This window comes from Anastrepha ludens, chromosome 6, assembly GCF_028408465.1.
Source record: "Anastrepha ludens isolate Willacy chromosome 6, idAnaLude1.1, whole genome shotgun sequence".
Lineage (NCBI taxonomy): Eukaryota > Metazoa > Arthropoda > Insecta > Diptera > Tephritidae > Anastrepha > Anastrepha ludens.
The window spans coordinates 25,408,501-25,430,588 of NC_071502.1; the positions used below are offsets into that span (position 1 = coordinate 25,408,501).

The following is a 22,088-nucleotide window of genomic DNA, read 5'->3' on the forward strand; positions in this document are numbered from 1 at the left end:
GGTAGGCTTAGGCACCCTTCGGAAGAGAAGGATGACAAGACCATAAGTCACTACTATAGGCGCTACTCCCGCCACGATAAAAATATTGAGCATGGCAGAGATTGAAATGGGAACTGCTTTTTCAAAGTCTGCCTATCGTCGCCAAAAAACAAGTCCGATTTCGGCCAGACCGAAAAACAGGTAGTGAAACGGAGATGAATCACGGAATCAGCCTTTTTAATAGCTTAAAAAGATCGACTTGTAAAATTTTAAAGTTCATGGAAAAATTGAGTGGACGCCATCAGCATCGGTTTAGATCTGCTAAATTAACATCGCCGATACAGAGTCCGCCATTCGAAATGTCAGCAATTACAAGGCCATAAATTTAGTTTCCGAAATTACTTTTACTCAATTCAAAGTAAAAAATGTGTGAAAACAATACAAAATTCAGAATCAGTTTACTTTTGCTCGATATGACCAACTTTTGCCTTGACTACGACCTTGAGATGGTCCAGAAACGAATCGCAAGCTGTCCGAATATGACTTGCAGGTATTTTGGCCTACTCGCAGACAATGGCTTTTTTCAGCGCCTCGAGACTGGTGAATCTTTTAGTTCGAGCTCTGCTCTCCAAAATGGCCCACAGAAAATAAATATCGGATTCGCGTCTGGTGAATTTGAGCGCCATTGTGTGGATGTTATGAAGTTCGGAAGGTTGTTTTTTAGCCATTCTTGGTTCACTCGAGCTTTGCCAGATGGTGCCAAGTCCTGTTGAAACATCTATGGTCTGCCACCGAAATGTTTGTTTGTCCACGGTTTCAAAGCAACCTCCAGAATACTTTTCCGATAATATTTCGCATTTACCTTGACGCCAGGCTCTATGAAAACGATTGGAGAGCGCCCATCTGCAGTTACAGCTGCCCAAACTATTACCTGTGGTGAGTGCTGCCTTCTGGTGGCCAATCGATGATTCAAATTCTCGTATGAACGGTTGGTCAAATAAACCCTTACGTTTTGAGAGTTTACGAATTGCTCAATTTGAGAAATTTTCTCGACAGAAAACACAATGTTCGGAACACGGAAATTAACCGCTTTCGGCTAAGCGTAGCAACTCCTTCGCTCACTCAAGTCTGACTTGCTGTTGTAGTGTGAGATCATGCGCCTTTTGGATCTTGTTTGGACTTTGAGATCATTTTTCCATATGCAGCGGTTGCTACGCTCAGATATTTTCAGTTCTTTCGCCATTTGATTGGCACTTCGTTGGGGTTTTCGCTCAAGTCGCTTCTTCACTTTCCATTCACCATTTCAGGTGACATGGCAATCTTTTGATGACCACCTCCATGACGTTTTGCGATGCTATCAGTATCATTGTAGCGAGTAATGGTGGTTACACTTCCGAGTGCCGGACCCTGTATATTCACAAAACGTCAAATATCAGAGAAGAGCGGTTTGGTAGCAAACACTGCTGGAAGCAATCGTTTGAGCTATAGAATTAAATCGAGCCGTTATCATTTTTATAAGAGCGTTCAATTACAGGCGTCTTACGTCGGTTTGATTGATTGATATTTGGCTCTTATGACAGCGTCGATATTTTAAACTGGATAACGAAAAGAAACTGATGGGAGGGGAACGTGGGCAAGGCGAGGTATCTTCAAACAAGCAGTCAATGCAGTCGCAACTCGGCACCCACGTCACTATTGACAGTTATAACTTTATGGGCATAAAGACGAAGTAAAATAAATAAATAATTGGCGCGTACATTTATGTTAGGTGTTTGGCCGAGGCGAATTGGGATTTATAATTCTTTTTCGGATTCATGCATCAGATTACCTCACAGATATCGCAAAATTGATGTCAGATTCGTGTTTTTTGTTGCTGTAAGAGCTCATCGAACTTTGCCAGTACTATGTAGTCACAGATCGTCATCGTCTATCTCATCGAACGGTAGGAAATATGCTGTTTCGGCGAGTTGGGTTGAAAGCGAGAGGGTTGCTAGCAGAGTGGGTTTAAGGAGGCATGTGAATAGGTGGTATATTGAGTATGTCGGGGTCGATACTGAATAGGTAGGAGTTTAACCTGTTACAATATCCGGAAAGTTATTGAGCTAAAGTTACGTGGGTCTCACGAAGTAGCTGAAGCTCTGCTTCTGCGATGGGCCGTGATTAAACTCCAATGACGGCATTCGGAGGTCGGGAGTTTAGGAAGATGGTAAGAGACTCCTAATAAATGTTGCTTAAGGTCTGTCTGTAAACTGACTGATCCAGTAGTTGCAGTCGTGTTTGGCCCTGGATCCCGTCAGTGTAGTCGAAGAGAGGTCTGCTGACTCGCTTGTGAGGTGGCTCAGGCTCTAGCAAGTGTCTACCGGGATAGTTCCTACGGTAGCAACCCAGCAGAAATTTCTTGCTGAGCATCTTACTACGCTCCTTAATCGGAAGCATTGTAGTTTCATTGTGGAGATGTTGCAAAGGAGACATCAGGAGGCATCCAGTGACTGATACTGGAATACTAGTTGCAGGGCGCAGCATAACTTAGAACCAACGGGTCAGTTGCTTTAAATGATGTCGCCATTTCTTTGTCTTTGCCTCGAGTGCTACCGACTAGCGATTAGAGGATTTTGCTGCGGTTGTAGACCTTAGTGACAATTGCAATTGTATGCGCTGAAAAGGAGCTTCGACAGAAAGGTGGCACCTAACATCTTCAGATGTTTTATGGTCGCTATTGGCGTAACGTCGACTTGCACCTTTAACTGCAGTTAAAGTGGGTCGCCGCGGATTTAGTGACCGAAAGATGACGGACTCCTTGCAGTGAAAAAGCGAGAAATACTGGCGAAATAATCATTCACTTTGGAACAGAAGTCATCTATGCCATTGCCGGACGCCATTATCGAGTAATCGTCAGCATATGAGATCAATGAAACTTCCTATGGTGGTTGGGTAAGCCTCAAAATGTAGAAGTTGAAAAGTAAGTGTGAAAGGACATCACCCTGCCCAGCACTCCTTGTTTCATCCTCCTCTGTTTTGAGCTTTGGTCTCGAAAAATGGCAGACGATTGTGGACCACACAATAGTTCGCCGACTACCTCTTCAGTCCTGGCGGAAGCAACATTGTTGGATATCATCTAGTAGCATGGAAAGACTGACTGGACCGAACGTCGTCCATTGGTCCAACGTTAAGAGGACAGCCCTCCCGCAGGCGCGGTTTTGGTTAAGCCCGCGGTTCAACCGGGTGTTTATGGCGGTGAATGCTGTGGTGGTACTGCGCACTCTGCGGAAGGTATGGTGATGTGTAGTTGGGGTCAGGTCTTTCGTGAAGAGCGGGAGTAGGAGGGTCTCAAATGTCTTCTTGTGCGGATGGTAATCTAATTTCTGTCTTACTAGAGCTGTGGATGGAATTTATTCGCCAACTCCTAAAAGATCACTTTGTGCCAGTTTGGGAAGAGTTTAACAAAGATTTGCACGATAATGACAATTCAATGACATTTCAATTTTTTAAAATTCTCGCTGCAAATAATTCGATTACATCAGTACTAAGCCTAATTGATTTAGTTAGACATTTTATATCTCTCATTCTCATTCTCATTCGTTTTCAATACATTACGTAACGGCCCACAATGAACCAATTTATCAATAGTTTAGACAAGATTTGCCAATCTACTCATCCATCAAAATTATTCACTAATGTAGCGATAAGCGATAGGGTTGATGAACGAGAGGTTTGTTTATCGTTGTTGAGAGCTGTTTGGGTTATCGCAAAGTGTTCTTTAGATCACTCATTAAAGTTTAAGCTATTCAACAAGGCGGCCACCGTAGCCGCATGGGTTAGTGCGTGCTTACCATTCGGAGTACGTAGGTTCGAATATGTGTGCATAAAACATCAAAAGAAAGAAAAAATTAAATTTTCTATTAACGGTCGCCCCTCGAAGGTAATGCCAGGCCTTCAAGTTCATTTCCGCCATGAAAAAGATTTTTATAAAAAATATCCGTGCCTTTCGGTGTCGGCTTAAAACTGTAGGTCCTTCCATTTGTGGAATTTGGCAGTCAAGAACGAACCAAATCTTTTAAAGTAGAACTCCATACCAAGCGTTTCAGACACTGAGGCTTTTAGCGCTTTATTTAGCTGACAAATCTTATTGCTGTGGAGAGGAAGATTAAACGGCGGACCACTTTCTGTGCATCTGCCCAGCCTTCACCCGAATCAGGTTTGAGGACTTCGGCACTGATGTGTTAAGAAGCGACCACCTTGGCTCCTTGGCACCACAAGATCTACTCAGATTTCTTCGGAGGTCGAGTCGATTTAAAGAAAATTAAAAAGGGAATCCGAGTGTAGTACATTGGATTTGTGTCTGTCCCGACAAAAAAAAAACACTGAAAACCAAAGCACCTAGAATGCTTGGCATGGAGTTTTAGCATGGATGACTGACTCTTAAGCCGCATGGGAAGTCAGCGGAGGAGGAAGAGGACTTTCCAAGCGATCTTAATGCTATTGCTTCCTTCGAGCTCTCTGTATACTTTTCCGTATTCCAGGCAGATGATTTACGCAGGAAGTCCGATATCACATGAAGCATTGAATGATATTAATTTCAAAATCTTAACTGATAATCAAGCAATTGTGGCTTAGCAGCGATTCCGTGCGCTTGGCATTGAAAGTCGGCCACAGTTGACGGGCGATTTTACAGGTGGCTTCATTGCGCCACCTTTCGTTTGCTTTCCTTACGATTTCTTCAAAGAAAAGTAGCTTATATGTTTGTAAGGATATCCCTATATCATTGTCTTTTGACTCATTGGTCAATTGGTGCCGAGTCTCGCTAGTTCATCGGCTCTACAGTTACCCTCAATGTCGCAATGGGCAGGAACCCATGTAACCTTTAGGTGAAATGACTCAGCCATTTCGTTAAGAGATGTGCAGCATTTTGTGGCTACCTTGGAGGTTGTCGATTGCTTTGTGTAAAATCCCCTCAGGGCTTGGCTATTAGTGAAAACGTAGATATCATTTCCGGGTATCGCATTACACTGTATCAGTGTCGCGGCTTTAATTATTGCCACCAGTTCAGCCTGAAAGGCACTGTAGTAGTCGGGGAGCCGAAAGCTCAAGGATATCCTCAGATGCTCGGATTCCCTCGAGCTTTGAGCCATCTGTGTATACATGGACGGACTCGCCCTGTCTTACAACGTCCCGTTCCTACTCTTCCTTTGCGGGTAGGAGGATCGTGAACGTTATAATGCCAGGTGTAGGCGCGAGTGCATTGTCCAACAGGCTGGGAAGTTCCAAAATGCCGGATCGTAGTCCGTTTTTGGCCACTTGGCCGCGCGGCGCCCGATATTAACTTGCCTGCAGATCTACCAGAAGGAAGTTTAATGTCGCATACGATGCTTTCGATCGAGTGATTGACATCGCACCGGTTATAAGAACAGATGCGAGTTTTTGAACCTTTTAAATGCTTTTGATGTTCACACCCTTCTCAAGGGCATTCTCCAATTAAAATTTTAACAGATCGTGCCAAGGAGCACCAAGAGATTTGGTGGCTCCTAAAACAGTCTGGCTAAATAGTTCATTGTATTTAGAGTTCTGGAAAGAGGGTAGATAGTCAAGGAGGGAAGGAGAAAAGTATCAGAGAAGGAGATAGGAAAGAATAGAGACAGAGATAAAGGTAGTTTTAATCCTGTCAGAATCTTCCAGATTCTTCGGCAAATCTGTAAATATCCTCCAGTTTTAGAGAACGAATATTACTCATTCTCACGACATCGCAACACAAAGCTCGTAACCTTGATCTAGCAAAGGCAGGAAACTCATAGTGAAAGTGCTCAGTGCTATTCGCCTCCTCCAAGAATGACAGACACATTGGGTCCTCAATGATTCCAGTGCTGGTCATATGCTGACTCCATGGGTTGTATCCTGTAATAATACCGACCATCAACCGAACGTCTTTCCTTCCAAGTTTTCGTAGAAAGTTTGACAGTTTTCTGTTCGGACTTGTCACAAAACACTTTGCAGTTCCGCAGCGTTCTAGACTGGACTATCCCTCTTTATGTAAATTGCATACAATTCAATTGCTGATACAATTCATGATTCCTGCGGAACTGATTCTGATGATTGGCTCTGGCCCTTGTGGGGAAACCGCTGATCCACGTTTGGCCAATTCATCGGCCATCTCGATTCCTTGAACACCGGAGTGTCCTGGAACCCATATAAGTATAAGCCTGTTCTGTCTTGCGACAGAGTTAAGCTTCTTCTTATATCCTTGAATAATCTTTGAGGTTTGCTTCGCGTTCTTCCGGCCCTTCAATGCAGACTGACTGTCAGCTACTTTCAGGATGGCAAAAATCTTCGCTGCCATTTCCCCCACAGCATAGTGATGTTCATAACTATCGTTTAAGTACCATTCGGCTCCAGACCCTATTTCATTCTTGGACCCATCGGTAAAGAAAATATCCGTCAAACCTCCCTGAATGCATTCTGGATTACTCCATTGCTCACGCAAAGAAAATTTGACACCAAATTTCCTTTCAAATGACAATACTACAATACCATAGCAAAGAATTGGAGGAAATCACTGCTGTGTGTGTGGGGGATCAGCAGGAGTACAACGCCGACATAGTATAAATCGTATATTTAGTCCTTTCTGTTACTCTAAGCGGTTTTCCCACTAGGAATCTTTGTTTAAAAGCAGGTGTTTTATGATTACTGCTAAACAGTGTCAGATCCGTTTTTTCCGGATTTAGTTTTAGTCCTCGAATTTGAAACCCCAATGATAGTCTGTTGAGAGATATGAAGGTCACACAATGTTGGGAGGTCTTTACTCGACATTGCTATTACAAATCCTTTCAGAAGTTATGAATCCCCTCACTGATATAGAAAATAGGCAAGTTCTGGGAAATTTTTGTGTTTTACGTTGGAAGAACTACGCGTTTCTTGACCAACATTACGAAAATCAAACAATTGAACAGTACAAAATGGAATCGTCCTAATAAGCGAGTAAATATGTATGTATGTCTACGATTATAATAATATATATAATATATTTAAATGAAATATTATAAGTATATATATTTCTCACATTTTATTTACCTTCGATTTGGTGACAATGTTCGATGCCAACTTCACCACTGCGAAATTTCCCTTGCCGATTGTTTTCTCCAGCTCATAGTAGCCAACACGCAACAATTTATCCACTGATATTTTACTCGTTGATGGAACTTTGTAGTTATCCGGCGTTGAGGCTTCCATCGCTGCGTATCCGTTGCACAACGTTAACCCCTGCGCCGCCTACTCCGCAAATGCGAAACAAACAAATGTTGCACTAATATTATTCGTCGTTAGTTAGGGGCTTAACGCCCGTCTATTGGACTACTCTCTATGCTCTATTCTCTACTCGAATACGATCTACTTTAAGCACGTTTGAAGGCTTGACGGGGGCAGGAAGTGAGCTAGACGTGTTTCAATTCAATTTGTGGGTGTGCATTTTAATGCTGCTGCTGCTCTTCTGCTCATTTGTAATGCTGTTGGCGTAGCCGGAGTACAATGTCGCATAAGTAAGAAGGCGTGAGCGTCGTTGTATTTGTATAATAATAATATTAATAACAATAATGAAGTGAATGGTGGTCGTTGAGCTTAGTGGGGAAGGCTGCTAGCGTAGAAGTTTTCAAGCCGTGCAGAGACACAGAGGAAATGCTGATTTATGCTATAAAGTGTCTGCACTCGCGGGAGTGAGCTTCCTTTAGCACGTTGAAGTACACTTTTTCTTATGGCTAAACGATGGTGTTTTTGTGTTTTGTTGTTCTTTTGTTGTTTTTTTTTTGTTTGCTATGTATGTATATGTTAATTCATTAATAAAATAAATGTCATTAAATTACGGCAATTGCCGACTAAGCGTCGTCGACACGGCAGAGCGTTGGTCTTGCACGCGTCGTTGCCTCTCTCTCTCTCTCTGCCTTTCTACGTATGTGTACGTGTATGCATCTCTCACAGTATTTACAATTTATATAATTTATTTAATAAATAAATATTCTCTTTTAACGTTCAAAAGTTCGTCTACTCTGAGACTTTAATCATATGCGAATACAACAATGACTGCGCTTGTGATTTTAGCGACTCAGTTGTCGGTACGATGATGCGCCAAAGAATGATATATGTACTCGACGTTCGTATAAGTGGCCGAGTAATAAACAAATCAACAAAGCAACAAATGTTGCTTGACGTAATCTCCCGCACGTCTCGCACAACCGCTCTACTGCAAGCAGAAAATTTCTGTTGCCTGTTGCCGGAAAAAACTGCAGTGGCGGCTAGAGCGGTGCTATTTGGGGGCTCTTGCTAATTTGCGAGAAACGAGCAGCGTTCAGTGTTAATTTACGCGAATGGCCGAGCGTCGAGCTGCAATTGGTTTTTTGGTGTAGATGAAGAAAAACATGATCGGCAGACGCATTTATGATGTATTCAACGATTGACCGACCGACCGACCAACAAAAAAAAACAAAAAAGACGTTGATATTATTTTATGATGATTAAGATGATGTCTGCCATAGACTTTGTTGTTTTTGTTGTTGCTGATGATGTTGATGTTGATATTTATTGCTGCTGATCGTGTGATGTCGGCGTGGGCGGTGCGGGCTCTTGTCGCAGCTGCCGTTGACAACAATGCATATAAACAATTAAAGTCGCATACCTCGACAAACGCCAGCAGACAGAGCACAGAAAGAAGCTATAAAGCACGAGATCACGGGTTTTCGTTTGTATGTTCTTTTGTTGCTGTGGCAAATTATGTGAACGTCGTTGTTAGTGGCAAATAAATTGGCAATATTTTACTGCACAGCAGCACTGACACGGTACGTGCTACTACGATTAGCTATCGGCGCGTAACGCGAGCGGTAAAAACCGCAAACACTGATTTTGGCGTGGAATTTCACTGCGCGTATTTTCTTGTACTAGATGGGGAATTTTTTTTTTTTTACCAACTAATAAATAAATGCTGGAATTTCACTGCTTCTGCTTATTTGTGGTGGCGGCCGGCAGGAAGGCAGCAGCAACCACGCCCGCGTGCATTTAGTGCGCTGCACAGTGACACAGTGGCCGGTGGTTGGACTGCTACCTTTGAGCTTTTTGTTTTCTAATGATTTGCCATATGTTTTTGAATACTCGCGTTTAATAGTTTGTTTATTTGATTGTTGCCGTTGTGCGTTTCGCAGTTGCACGTAAATATGTGCTTATAAGTAAATACTTCGTGCGATTGATATACACAAAATGTACACAGGCTGGAGATATGGATGCTTATACTTTCTTATTATTTACTGAAAATTACTGAAAATCGGATATTATTTTTTATTTAATTTCAATCTGATAATTTTTTTTAAGGAAATAATTTTTTATTTTAAGGAAATAATTTTTTTTTTAAGGAAAACATTTTTTTTAAGGAAATTTTTTTGTTTTTTTTTTTCAGCAGCCGTTATTATTCCTTTTATTACAATTTTTATTTGTGTAAATTTTTTTTTAATTATTTTATGTAAAAGTTTCTTTGGTTTTTGCACATCGCTCCACAGACGACTAGTAAAAGTGATGAAAAAGCGCAAGCTGTGATGAAGCCTAGTCAGGGTGTTTTAGAAGTTGAGAAAATGTCAGATGGCTCGGTATGCATGCCGTCACAATCACAGAAGATTTGAACGTCAAACGCCACTCGCAGACATGTAAAAGGTGATCAGATTGGAGGCACTTTTTCCAATATGGTTTTTTCGACAAATCACGCGTGACTGTTGTTAAACTAAGTACATAATTTTTTTTTCGGTAATCACCTACCCCACCAGAAATCAAAATAGATTAACGAAACCAAACGCAAGACTGAGTCTTGTCGAGGTGGAATGAACAAGGAAAAAAAAAATCATAGACGTTTCATCATGGAGACACTTACGCCTCAACAGCCTCTACAAATCGTACAATTCTATTACGACGAAGATAGGCAGGTAGGTAGGGTGGCTGTCGCAATGACACACTAAGACCTTTCATGGACCCATTGTGATACCACTGGAACTTATCCTTACTCTATGGGTTCCTTTTCAAACCATCCGGTAGCTTTAATAAACGAGCAAAGCTTCGTTAGTTTTAGATGCACTATGACCGCTACATCTCTTAAAAATGCCATGTCAAGAGTGCGCAGCCTCCTTGTCGCTAAGTTTTCACACTCGCATAAAAGATGTCTGACTGTTTCCTCTTCTTCTGTGTGTAGACAGCTTCTACAGGAATCGAAGTACGGGCGTCCTAACCTTCTAGCGTGGCTGGCTATCAGACAATGCCCTGTTAATACTCCTAAAATTTTTCTTATAGCTCCTCTGTTAAATCTTAACAAGCTTTTAGATCGACCGCTGATCCATTTCGGCCATGTCTGTCTGCTTAGTTTGCATGTTGAGAGGTTTTGAAGGGGTTTCCCTATTTTTTCAGTAGTTTACACCAGGGTGTCAGCGTCTTATCCACTTGGAGGTCGAGCGTTGTACCGATTCGAGCAAGTTCATCTGCCTTGCAGTTCCCTGCTATATTCCTGTGGCCTGGCACCCAAATAAGGTGTACTTTGTAATATTTTGATATGTCATTTAGAAGTTTAAAACGTTCTATGACTGTTTTTGACTGGTGTGTTTTAGATTCTAGCGCTTTTATTGCTGCTTGATTGTCCGAGTATATGAAGACTTCATTTCTGGATAATACGCTCGTTTTTATTACCGTAAGCCCCTCTTTTATGGCAGTGACTTCCGCCTAAAATACACTGCAATGACTAGGTAGGCGATCCGAGTTTATCGGAGTAAACATCTCCACCTACTCTGTTGTCTAGTTTTGGCCATCTTTAAAGTTATTTATATCATTTTCTTTAACAATAATCCCATTCCTCTTTGGAAGGAAATACTGTGACAAAGGATTTATCTAAGTTGATATCCTTGGTCTTACAGAAAAAGATACTACTTTGATACTAGTATACCGTATGTCAGGATTGGTCTTACAATTGCTGTGTAAAGCCAATATACGATAGATGGGGAAAGACCCCAACTTAGTCCTATTAGCTGTTTACGAGAGTAGAGTGCTATTGTTGCTCTTTTTACTCTATTTTCGAGATTTGACTTCCATCTTAGTTTTCTGTCTAATATTAGACCTAAGTAGCGGGCCTCATCACTAAATGACAGTGCCGTTCTACCTAGAGTTGGAGGAGTTATTCTTGGAATTCTATGTTTCCTGGTAAATAAGATCAGTTCAGTATTGTTGGGGTTGACGCTTAGCCCATTTGATTTTGACCAGTTTTCAACTATGAGCTTCGACGTGTTGTCCCCTCTCTTCTAGGCTCTTTAGCAAGAAGTTTATCCCAAAGAGATCCCGAAATCAGTCAATGCCTTTATTATGGTATTCGGTTGGATGTTGTTGAACGCTCCCTCAATATCGAGGAAGGCTACCAGTGTGTATTCCTTATTATGAATTGACTTCTCGATTTCTGTAACAAGTGAGTTAAGCGCTGTTTCTGTAGATTTCCCTTTACAGTACGCATGTTGTGAAATACTAAGCTTGTTAGAGTTGATGTTAGCTTTAATATACCCTTCCATTATTCTTTCTAATATTTTGAATCCATCAAAAACAACCGTGTTGTGTGGCCTAAGGGCTGGAGGAATCATCGGCTTATATTTCTTCAAAGACGAGGCTGGCGCCAAGACAATAGTGAATAACGAACGCTATCGCGCTATGATAAACGACTTTTTGGTGCGGGAAATTGAAGCCCGCGATCTCTACAACATTTAGTTCCACTAAGGCGGACGGCCTTACACAGCCCGTGAAACAATAGATTGACTGCGTCGTCATTTTGGTTCGTAATTTAGCTCTCGTCTCAGGACCAGTAGATTAGCCTCTGAGGTTCGTGTGATACCACACCTTTGGACTCGCGTATCGGCACCCACGTCACTGTTGATAGTTATGATTTCTAGGTTGTAAAATACTTCGTCTATTTAGAAACCAGCACCGATAGGAATCAACTCCGATAACAATGTCAGCCTGAAAATTCATCGAAAAATCTCTCTTGCCCACAAGTGCTACTTTGGACTAAGTAGGCAATTGAGTAGTGAAGTCCTCTCTCGACGAACAAAACTAACGCTCTACAAGGCTTCCAACATGCCCGTTTTAACGTATAGCGCAGAAGCGTGGACGTTGACAACATCCGATGAAGCGACGCTTGGAATGTTTGAGAGAAAGATTCTGCGGAAGATTTTGGACATTTACACATTGGCAACGGCGAGTATCGCAGGCGATGGAACGATGAGCTGTATGAACTTTACGACGACATAGACATAGCGCAGCCAATAAAGATCCAGCGGCTTCGTTGGTTGGATCATGTCTTCCAAATGGATACAAACGCTCCGGCTCTGAAAGTATTCGATGCCATACCAGCTGATGGTAGCAGAGGAAGCGAAAGGCCTCCTTTGTGTTGGAAAGGTCAGGTGGAGAAGGACTTGGCATCCCTTGGTATGCTCAACTGCCGCCAGTGAGCACGGCTAGCGCGCTTTGTTAAATTCGGCCAAAAACGGGTAAGCGGTTATCCTGCCAATTAAGAAAAAGAAGAATGTAAAGTCTAAATGTTTTGTGGATAAACCAGCTTCGATTGAGGCACTGGAAGCCAACATTACCAAAGTTATTCACGAGTACCTCCCGAAGTTCTCTAGCGAGTCATCCAAAATTGGTGTTTACGGATGGCCGAATTAAAGCGTAGTGGCGGCCAACATTTGAAAGGGATTATCTTTAAAAAATAAATGTTTTGAATGGATAAAAAAAATAAAAAAATAAATAAAACAACTTGAATTTTCGTTGTTGTTTTTTTTTTTTTCAATTTAAAATGCGATACCTCTAAAATTGATCACCCTTTAGTATATTGAGATATTTGGATCTAGAAATTTTGCGATGTGTATGACAATCCATCAATATTCCATGCCACACGTTAAATAAATATTTTGATCCAAAATACTCCCAGTAAATATTGAACATCTGACATGCGCCAAACAATGGCACGCATTTTTGTTGCGCTAATATAACCGAAACAACGCGCAAGAGAGAGAGTGCCAAGCATGTTTGTAATGTTTCAGCGATCTTTGCTGAAACTGGTAGTTAAATTATGCTGACGTATGAACGTACAAATGGTGTATGTATGTATGTATATATGTAGATCTTCCTGCCTGTTGCTCGCAGGCGTGATGTGAGGCTTCGCAAATGTTTATTTCCCTACAAATTCAAAAACAAAAAAAAAATATGTACGATTTCTGTTTAGAAAACCTTTGCAGAATGCTTTACTGGAATTTGGAGAAATAAAAGCTTAAAAACTTATTTTATGCGCTCAAAATATGGCACCGAATTCTGAATATTTGCTCATAAAAATACTTTCAAAATCTTTTTAAGTCTTAAGATATACTTTAAATTTTATATTTAATAATTACAGCATAGCGACTTATTGATAAGTTCTGACAATTTATAAGTTTCTTATTTAGGTAAGGTTGACCTGGAGGGCTGAAAGCCATCACATAGTCCTATTGGTCCTTAGTGGTACCAGATGAAGTCCAAAAAAACAACAAGACTGGCATCATAAAAACGTTTTTGATGACGCCATCTTTTGAATGAGTTAGTGCGTGGGAAGTTACATCCCTAGCTGACTTCCAGTGAAAGCTTGGTGATATTCGGTTCAGTGGAAGCGAAGTTATTGCCTCTAAATTGTCAGTATCTTTGTGTCATCGCTACAAAAATGAGTTTCGAATAAAGAGCTAATGTCAAATTTTGTTTTAAAATCGGTAAAAGGTTTAGCGAAACATTTGAATTGATGAAAAAACTTTATGGCGATGATTGTTTATCTCCTGCCAGAGTTTATGAGTCGTTTACACGTTTCAGAGATGGTTGTGAGGACATGATAATGCACATACGGGCCGCCTAAATCAGTAATCACCGAAACCTCCATCGAAATTGTTCGTAAATTTATCTGAAATGAATCGAAATCATAGTTGAAATTCATGGAATCGGAGTTGAAAATCCTCAAAACATCGATTTACCGCATTTTAACTGATAATTTGGGCTTACGAAAGGTCTGTGCATGTTTCATTCCGCATAAGTTAACTGAGGACCAAAAATTGCTCAGAATTCAACATTCGAAAGACCTCATTAAAGAGGCGGGAAAAGATGAGAATTTCCTTCACAACATTGTAACTGGTGATGAACAACATGAACCTGAAACTAAGCGTAAAAGTGTCGAATGGAAGCCCCCCAACGAGCCACCACCTAAAAAATCGCGTTTGGTGAAGTCAAACATCTAGTCGATGCTCATTAGCTTTTACGATTCCAAGGAAATTGTCCATAAGGGCTTCCTGCCAACGGGCCAAACCGTCAATGCAATTTTCTATCTTGGCCGTTTGAAGCGTTTGTTGCATCGCATTCGTCGAATTCGCCCTGAATACCGCGAAGGAGGAAGCTAGCGCTTCTTGCATGATAATGCGCCATCTCATCGATCCACTCTTGTGACTGATTTCTTGACTAGAAATCGCATTTTAACCATCAATCACTCATCGTATTCGCCTGATATGGCTCCCCGTGACTTATACCTACTCGGGAAATTGCATTTGGGCATGAAAGGAAAACCTTTTGCATCCGCAGAGGCCATCCAAAAGTCTTGTACCGACATCCTAAAGGACATTCCGGTCAATGACCTGAAATGACCTCTTTCGAAAAGCTTTTAGATCGCACAAAATAATGTGTCGGGCTATTTTGGACTATTTTGAATAAATAAACTCGAAGTTATCAGAACAAAGCTCCTGTCGTTTATATTTTAGCTCAGTCTTGTTTAATTTGGACTTCACCTTGTAGTAGACCTCATGTAATAGCCTACGTCCTTCGCGAATCAAAGTAAGACCTGAAGCTCGAGCGCAGAGAGACATTCTAACTCATATTATAGACCTCCTAGGCTTTTCTAAGGGGTTCTAGCTAATGCAGGGCAAGAACATAGAAGGTGTTCTAGAGTTTCCCTCCCTTATTGCGAAATCTGCAGTTATCGTTGTTTGCGATTCCTATCTTGTATGCAAGTGCCACTAACAAATTGTAGTCTGTCAATATACCCTATGATCAAAAAAGCCCGGGAATGTTTAATTTAAACGAACCGCGCACGTGGGAACCGGCCCATATTTTTTTCTTATGTAGGTAGGACTGTAAGACACACATCTGCCACTTTTTAGCGCCATCGGATCATTAGTGTCTGCCTGGCGTTTGTTTACATCAACGTCAACTTTTTTCAATTTGTCGAATTTTATCCATGGATAATTTTGTTGAATAAAGAGTTTGTTTGAAATTTTGTGTTGGGAACGAAATTTCGTGTTCCGATGCACTGAAAATGTTGCAAAAATCTCCTCTATCAAGAACAAGAGCATACGAGTGGTATAAAGACTTTAAAAGTGGTTGTACACTGGTGGAAGATTTGCCTCGTTCCGGCCGCCCATCGACGTCGAACACCGATGAAAACGTGAAGAAAGTGAAAGAAATCGTCATACCAACTTGAAAATCGTCATACCAACTTAAGAGAGTGAACTTGAGATTTCATATGGGTATGAGACGCGTTACAGCCAGGCCAGGCTCGTTCCGAAGGACCTGAATTTCGTGCAAAAACACCACCGAAAGACAGTTGCTGACGAGATGATTTCCGAAGCCCAAAGTGATCCAACCTTCATGAAACGGATAATTACTGGCGACGAGACAAGTGTCTATGAATATGACATAGAAATCAAGCAGCAATCGTCTGAGTGGCGCTTCGAAGACGAGCCGAGCCGAATAAATTGCGCCAAAGCCGCTCAAAAGTGAAGGTGATGTTAACTGTTTTCTTCGATTGTCAAGACGTTGTGCACATGAGTACCTTCCATCGGACCAGACAGTCAATAAAGAATATTATTTATCCGTTTTGAAGCGTTTGAGAGATGCTGTACGTAGCAAACAGCCGGAAATGTGGGCAAACAATTCTTGGATTTTGCATGATGAAAACGCGCCATCGTACAGAGCCCAAATTTTGCTGGATTATTTGACCGAACTCCAAGTAAATACCAACGTGCAAGCACCGTATTCACCTGATATGGCCTCGTCCGACTTCTTTTTGTTTCCCAAGTTAAGTTACCACTTCGTAGAAGGATATATCAGTCGGTCGATAGAGGAGAGCAAAGAGAATGCGACGAAGGAGCTGAAGGCCATCCCTTCCTCGGCCTACCAGGGGTGCATGGAGGACTAGGTTAAACGTTGGCACACGTGTGTTGCTTCAGACGGGTCATATTTTGAAGGAGATAAATTAAATTTGCCTGAAATTTAATTCTGTTGTTGTTTTATTTAAACATTCCCGGTACTTTCTGATCATAGGTAAGCTGTTTTCCTTTCTAGATAGAGCTGGTACGAATCTGGCGTATTTCTCTGCATTCTCGGTACAAATGATTTGCGCGGTTTTGGAGGTGACTAGATTGTTCCACCTCCGGTCTATCCGTAGTTTCTTATTTAGTTTTAAACATATAAATCATTCACTCAATCATTCAAATACAAGTTTCAAATGCAAATTAAAAAAAAAAATTACAAAATTTTTTATAAAAATTTCAACCTTTCTTATCAGACTTTTTAGGAAATTTCCGAGAATGCAAGATTATAGCCCATTGAATTTTGGTACAATAAAGTGCAATTTTGAAGTGGCTCAAAAATCGCGTTGAAGTTTCCCCAATTACTATTAAGAAAGCAGCTTAATTTTTAACTTACGTCGACTTAAGCCGCCACTATAGCATACGCCCACAGATACATACACATCCATACCTAGCTTTTCAAAAACTTTAGTTAGTAAGATTTATTTTTAAGACATTGCTTATGCCTATTGTTTGCAAGATTTTGTAACCATAGCAACAAATATGGGACGAAAGTCCCAAAAACGGCAACACTGGCTTCAATACAGGAATGACGAGGTGAGCAGGTTTTTTGTGTTTTCCATACAAAATAAAAATAAAAAACGAAAAACCAACAATAAAAGGAACTGTCTCATCTACTTCTTCAACACGATCGAAGAACAAAAATGTGACAACATGAAGGCAAACCACTTTCTGAACGCGAAAAACACGCCTTGTAAAAGACAATCAAGAACAAAAAGTCTACATACATCCATACATCTGACGTTGTAAGCGTTGTAAGCCAATTGGTGAAGCCAGCGCGTGGTAGTGGCACTAAAGCCGGGTGTAATTTCAATACGCTTTGTATTTATGGGGGTATGTAGGTGTGTATGTATGTGTGGTTGATAAATAAACGTTACAAGACGCTATTTAATGAGATCGCTGAATAATAAAGCGAACAGCAATAAAGAAGAATAAAGGCAAACGGTTGACGGTTACGTTCAAAAGTTAAGGGATAGGGATAGGGATGTCTGTGAATTCGAGCGATTACGTGGTGCCAACATTCATTAGATCAGGTTTAGTGGCTGTCTGGATAAAGAAGCAAAGCGAATTGGTCTGGTGGTGAATGAGGATAAAACGAAGTAGGCGTAATCGCGTATCGGCACCCACGTCACTGCTGACAGTTATGATTTCGCGGTTGTAAGAGACTTCGTTTATTTAGGAACCAGCATTAACACCGATAACAATGTCAGCCTGGAAATCCAACGTAGAATCTCTCTTGCCAACAAGTGCTACTTTGGACTAAATGGGCAATTGAGTACTAAAGTCCTCTCTCGACGAAGAAAACTAACGCTCTATAAGACTCACATCACGTCTCCTAACGTATAGCATAAAAGCTTGGACATTGACAACATCCGATGAAGCGTCCCTTGGATGGTTTGAGAGAAAGATTCTGCAGAAGATTTTTGGACCTCTCTACATTAGCAACTGCAAGTATCGCAGGCGATAAAACGACGAGCTGTATGAGTTTTACGACGCCATAGACATAGCGCAGCGAATAAAGATCTAGCGGCTTCGTTGGCTGGATCATGTCATCCGAATGGATACAAACGCTCCGGCTCTGAAAGTATTCGATACAGTATCAGTTGGTGGTAGCAGAGGAAGAGGAAGACCTCCTCTGTGTTGGAAAGATCAGTTGGAGAAGGACTTGGCTTCACTTGGTGTGCCCAGCTGGCGCCGGTTAGCACGAGAAAGAAACGCTGGTTGACGCGCTTTGTTAAACTCGACCAAAAACGCATAAGCGATTATCGCGCCAAACAAGAAAAAGAAGTGGATTCAAGGTTCAGGAAGTAAACCTATTATTAATAGTAGCTCCAAAGGCTCCATTTAGTTATTATTGAGGGTTAGTTTATGTCCCTCCGTTTTCTAATAAATTTTATAGAACCCATTCGATGAAACACTCTTTACAGGGGATGGGCTCTCATTCAATAAGTACCCGTGTTAGAAATGAAAAAAACCATATTTTTCAAAAAAAAAAATTGTTATTTTTCAACATAGTCCCCGTCCCCTCCTAGTAAGATACACTTTTCCCAACGCTACGGCCATTTTTTTTAGCCTCTCCAGAAAAATAGGATTTGTCGAACTCCCCAAAATACATAAATGCGGTGTTAACGCTGAACTTAAGAACCTGCAAAAACGCGATTTTGAGGACTGTTTTCAGCAGTAGATTAACAGATTAAAAAAATTTATTGAAGTTAATGGAGATTATGTGTAGGAGATAAAAGGACTCAAGATTAGAAATAAAAAGTAAAAAAATTATACTTTTTTCCAATTCAATATACCGAACTTTTGTTAAACTCTCCGTATTTAGCGTTGCGTTTAGCATTAGATTTCAATAAGGGCACACCGTAGGACTCTCTCCAGCGAGTGCTATCGGACAAGGACTCCAAGCAAAAGTATTCGATTTTTTTTAATATAAATATTACATAGCTTTAAACTAGAGGCCTCATCTTTCACCAATGGCACCCCTGCACCCATACAAGAAGACTGCAGCCTTCCTTAAACCTCTCCTCAGTGCTGAGAGCAAATCAAACAAATCAGAGATCAACATTAAAATTTAGCTGAAGATTCTTAAAAAAATTAAAAAAATATACAAATAAGTCACAATTAAATGCGAAATTCCTGATATGTGGGAGCAAAAAATTGTGCAGACGTAGTGCCAGGCGAGCAAATATTGACAAAAGAAAGGTAGATGGCCGCGCTAAAAGAGACGATTACGAAAGACTACACAAAGCCAACGCTCAATAAAAGAAAAGTGAACGAAAACAGTGAAAAATAAAAACTAAACCTATTAAAACTAAAAAAAAAAACAAAGTAACGACGTTAATAAAGGTAAAGAAGCAAAGAGAAAAAACCAAAATGAGCAAAAACATTAAAAAAAATATTATGAAAAGTGATTGGAGAATGAACTTGTTCGTAGTATGGCGTTGACAGCCTCAGTGGAGCAGAGCAAAGCAGGAGCTGAGCGCCCGCAATAATCAATTTCGGGCTTGATATTGTAGGTAGACGTGCTGTGAAAACGAAAACAAAGAGTGATAGCGAGAGAATAATGTACTGCTACTGCTTTAGTTATTACTTGCAGTGCGGTGGGAGGCAGTGCGCGGTTGAGTGCGCATTTATTAAGCTGATAGGCAGACGGTCTGGTTTGACAAAAACGAAAAATAAAATAAATAAAACAAGTACAACAGCAATATTACACATATACATACAACCTATGAATACTACGGCTGATTGCTGCGAATTTGAATGTAAAAGAAAACCGCTAAACAACAAGTCAACTGTGCATGCATACATATGTATGCATATCTATGTATGTACTTATTTATTCGCATGGCATAGTAAATGGGGAATGGCGTATGGAGTGGAGTGGAGTGGAGCGCACGTTGACAGCATTGTTTGCGACGCCACAAGCCACAGTAGTGGCTCTCCGACATATTGAAGGGGAAAGTCAGAGTCAAATGAATGGCAAGAGTCGAGAACTAAAATCGATCGAACAGCGAATGCTGGAAAAAATATGGAGGAAATTAAGATCACAAGGAAGTTGCGAAAAGCGGTGGGAAACAAAATATTAAAAAAGTGTATGGATGTAAGTATGCAGCAAAAGCAACAACCGGTATACGAGTATGAGTAGAGACGTAAGTTTGCGATGTAGTTGTAATTGTAGTATATTGTATTGTTGAATACGTACATACATACATATGTATGTATGCATGCATGTACATGTAAACATTGTTATTACTGTGGGCCAACTGCGTAAACTGCTTTTTTACAGTTGCGACATAAAAATCTGGTCAGGTAGAAAGCTTACAGGGTTTAGTTTGTATAACATTTGAGCAGCCTATTTTGTTTAGAATAAATGCATGCAATGCTTTCATAAATCATAAAGTGTTTTCGCCGAATTTTGAAGAAATCGCACAAAGGGATAAGAGTAAAAATATGAGTTGCCATCGCACATTTGTGACAAAATTATGAGCGAGTCGGGTGTGTGTGAAGAAAAGAAGCGGTGCAAACAAAATAATTTTGCAAAATCGATTCAAAACTGCCGAAGTTAAAAGGTGCAGATTTGGCAGAAAAACTTCAAAGCCCTTGCTTAATCACTCGATGCCCTGTCAGAGAGCCAGTTACGACAACTAAAATGCGCCCAAAATGCTGCCATCGGAAAAAACGACACCCAGGCGAGTTCGAATTTAATCTTTTTACCGGTCGGTAAACGCTGTAGTGCCGAGCATTTTCGACGTACCGTTAGATAAGATGGTAACCGAATGGTCTGCGCTGCTTTAACTGTTAAAGTTTTGGATAGTCGAATAGCGACTTGCGAGTTTTTCCTTTACTCTAGAGATTTTGTGGGTGGGGTAGATATGTTAAGTAGCGGCAGGCTAATAACCTACCCTGTCAGAAATCAAAATAGATTAACGAAACCAACGCAAGACTGAGTCTTGTCGACGCCCTATGCACCCGAATGGAGTGAACAAGAAAATAAATAAATAAATAAATAAATGTTAAACAAATCTTATGTTCAATCATTACCGCAACATAAAGATCCAGCGGTTTCATTGGTTGGGTCATTTCGTCCGAATGGGTACAAACGCTCAGGCTCCGAAAGTATTCGATGCGTAAAAAGCTGGTGCTAGCAGACGAAGAGGAAGGCCTCCTCTGGTTGGAAAGATCAGGTGGAGAAGGACTTGACTTCACTTGGCGGTTACAACTGGCGCCGCTTAGCATGAGAAAGAAACGACTGGCACACTTTGTTAAACTCGGCCAAAACCGTTTAAGCGGTTACCGCCAATCAAGAAGAGGACGAAGAAGAAAGTAAAAATAGAAAAAATTATCTAAACATTTTTAATATCAACTTCAACATATTTTTCATCATCCTCGAAGGATGTTACTGAAAAAAGTATGAACGGTTCGTTAAAACTCACGAAGACGTGCATTAAGAGATACATAAAATAATAACTTCGACTCCAAGTGCATAGCACTGGTAACACCATGAGCCCTAGGGTTCTAAGTGAGATCTTTTTACAGATCAGCCAGCACTACCTAACCTAGTGCAATTTTGCGATTATCTTTAGAAAGTCTCCCTCACAGAGCTCAGTAGAAAGAGGGAACTTTATAAACAAAAACAAAATGTTGGCCTAGATTACTCTAAACATTGGGAGAGAATAGAAAGAAAATAGTTTTTTTTGCAAAAGCTCTAAAAAACCGTCGTTACTGTTCAGTTGATATTTCGTTAAATTCACACACCTGCTAGTACGGCAGACAGTTTGAAGATTAAATGGTATTCAATAGTAATATGCTCACATACAAGGTAAAGTCCAAAATAAACAAGACTGGCATCATAAAAATTTTTTTGATGGGCATCTTTTGAATGAGTTAGTGCGTGGGAAGTTACATCCCCAGCTGACGTCCAGTGAAAGCTTGGTGACATTCGGTTCAGCGGAAGCGAAGTTATTGCGTCTAAAGTGTCAGTATGTTTGTGCCATCGGTACAAAAATGAGTTTCGAACAAAGAGCTAATACCAAATTTTGTTTTAAAACCGGAAAACCGTTTCCCGAAACATTTGAATTGATGAAAAAAATGTATGGCGATGATTTTCTATCTCGTGCCAGAGTTCATGACTGGCTTACACGTTTCAGAGATGGTTGCGAGGACATGATAATGTATATACGGGCCTCC

General features: G+C 40.8%; 1 protein-coding gene across 8 annotated transcripts in view; it reads right to left on the minus strand.

Annotated features, from left to right (window-relative positions):
- The window catches only part of LOC128866947 (uncharacterized), a 111,363-nt gene that overhangs the window by 84,639 nt on the left and 4,636 nt on the right, over window positions 1-22,088 (minus strand). For 4 of the 8 annotated variants that reach the window (XM_054108015.1, XM_054108008.1, XM_054108009.1 and 1 more), the window contains exon 2: window positions 7,042-9,267. In XM_054108015.1, the coding sequence (XP_053963990.1) occupies window positions 7,042-7,200 (159 nt within the window). In that variant the 5' untranslated portion in view covers window positions 7,201-9,267. The remainder of the gene's footprint in view (window positions 1-7,041; window positions 9,268-22,088) is intronic. The other 4 variants (XM_054108013.1, XM_054108014.1, XM_054108012.1 and 1 more) reach the window with 3 other exon arrangements.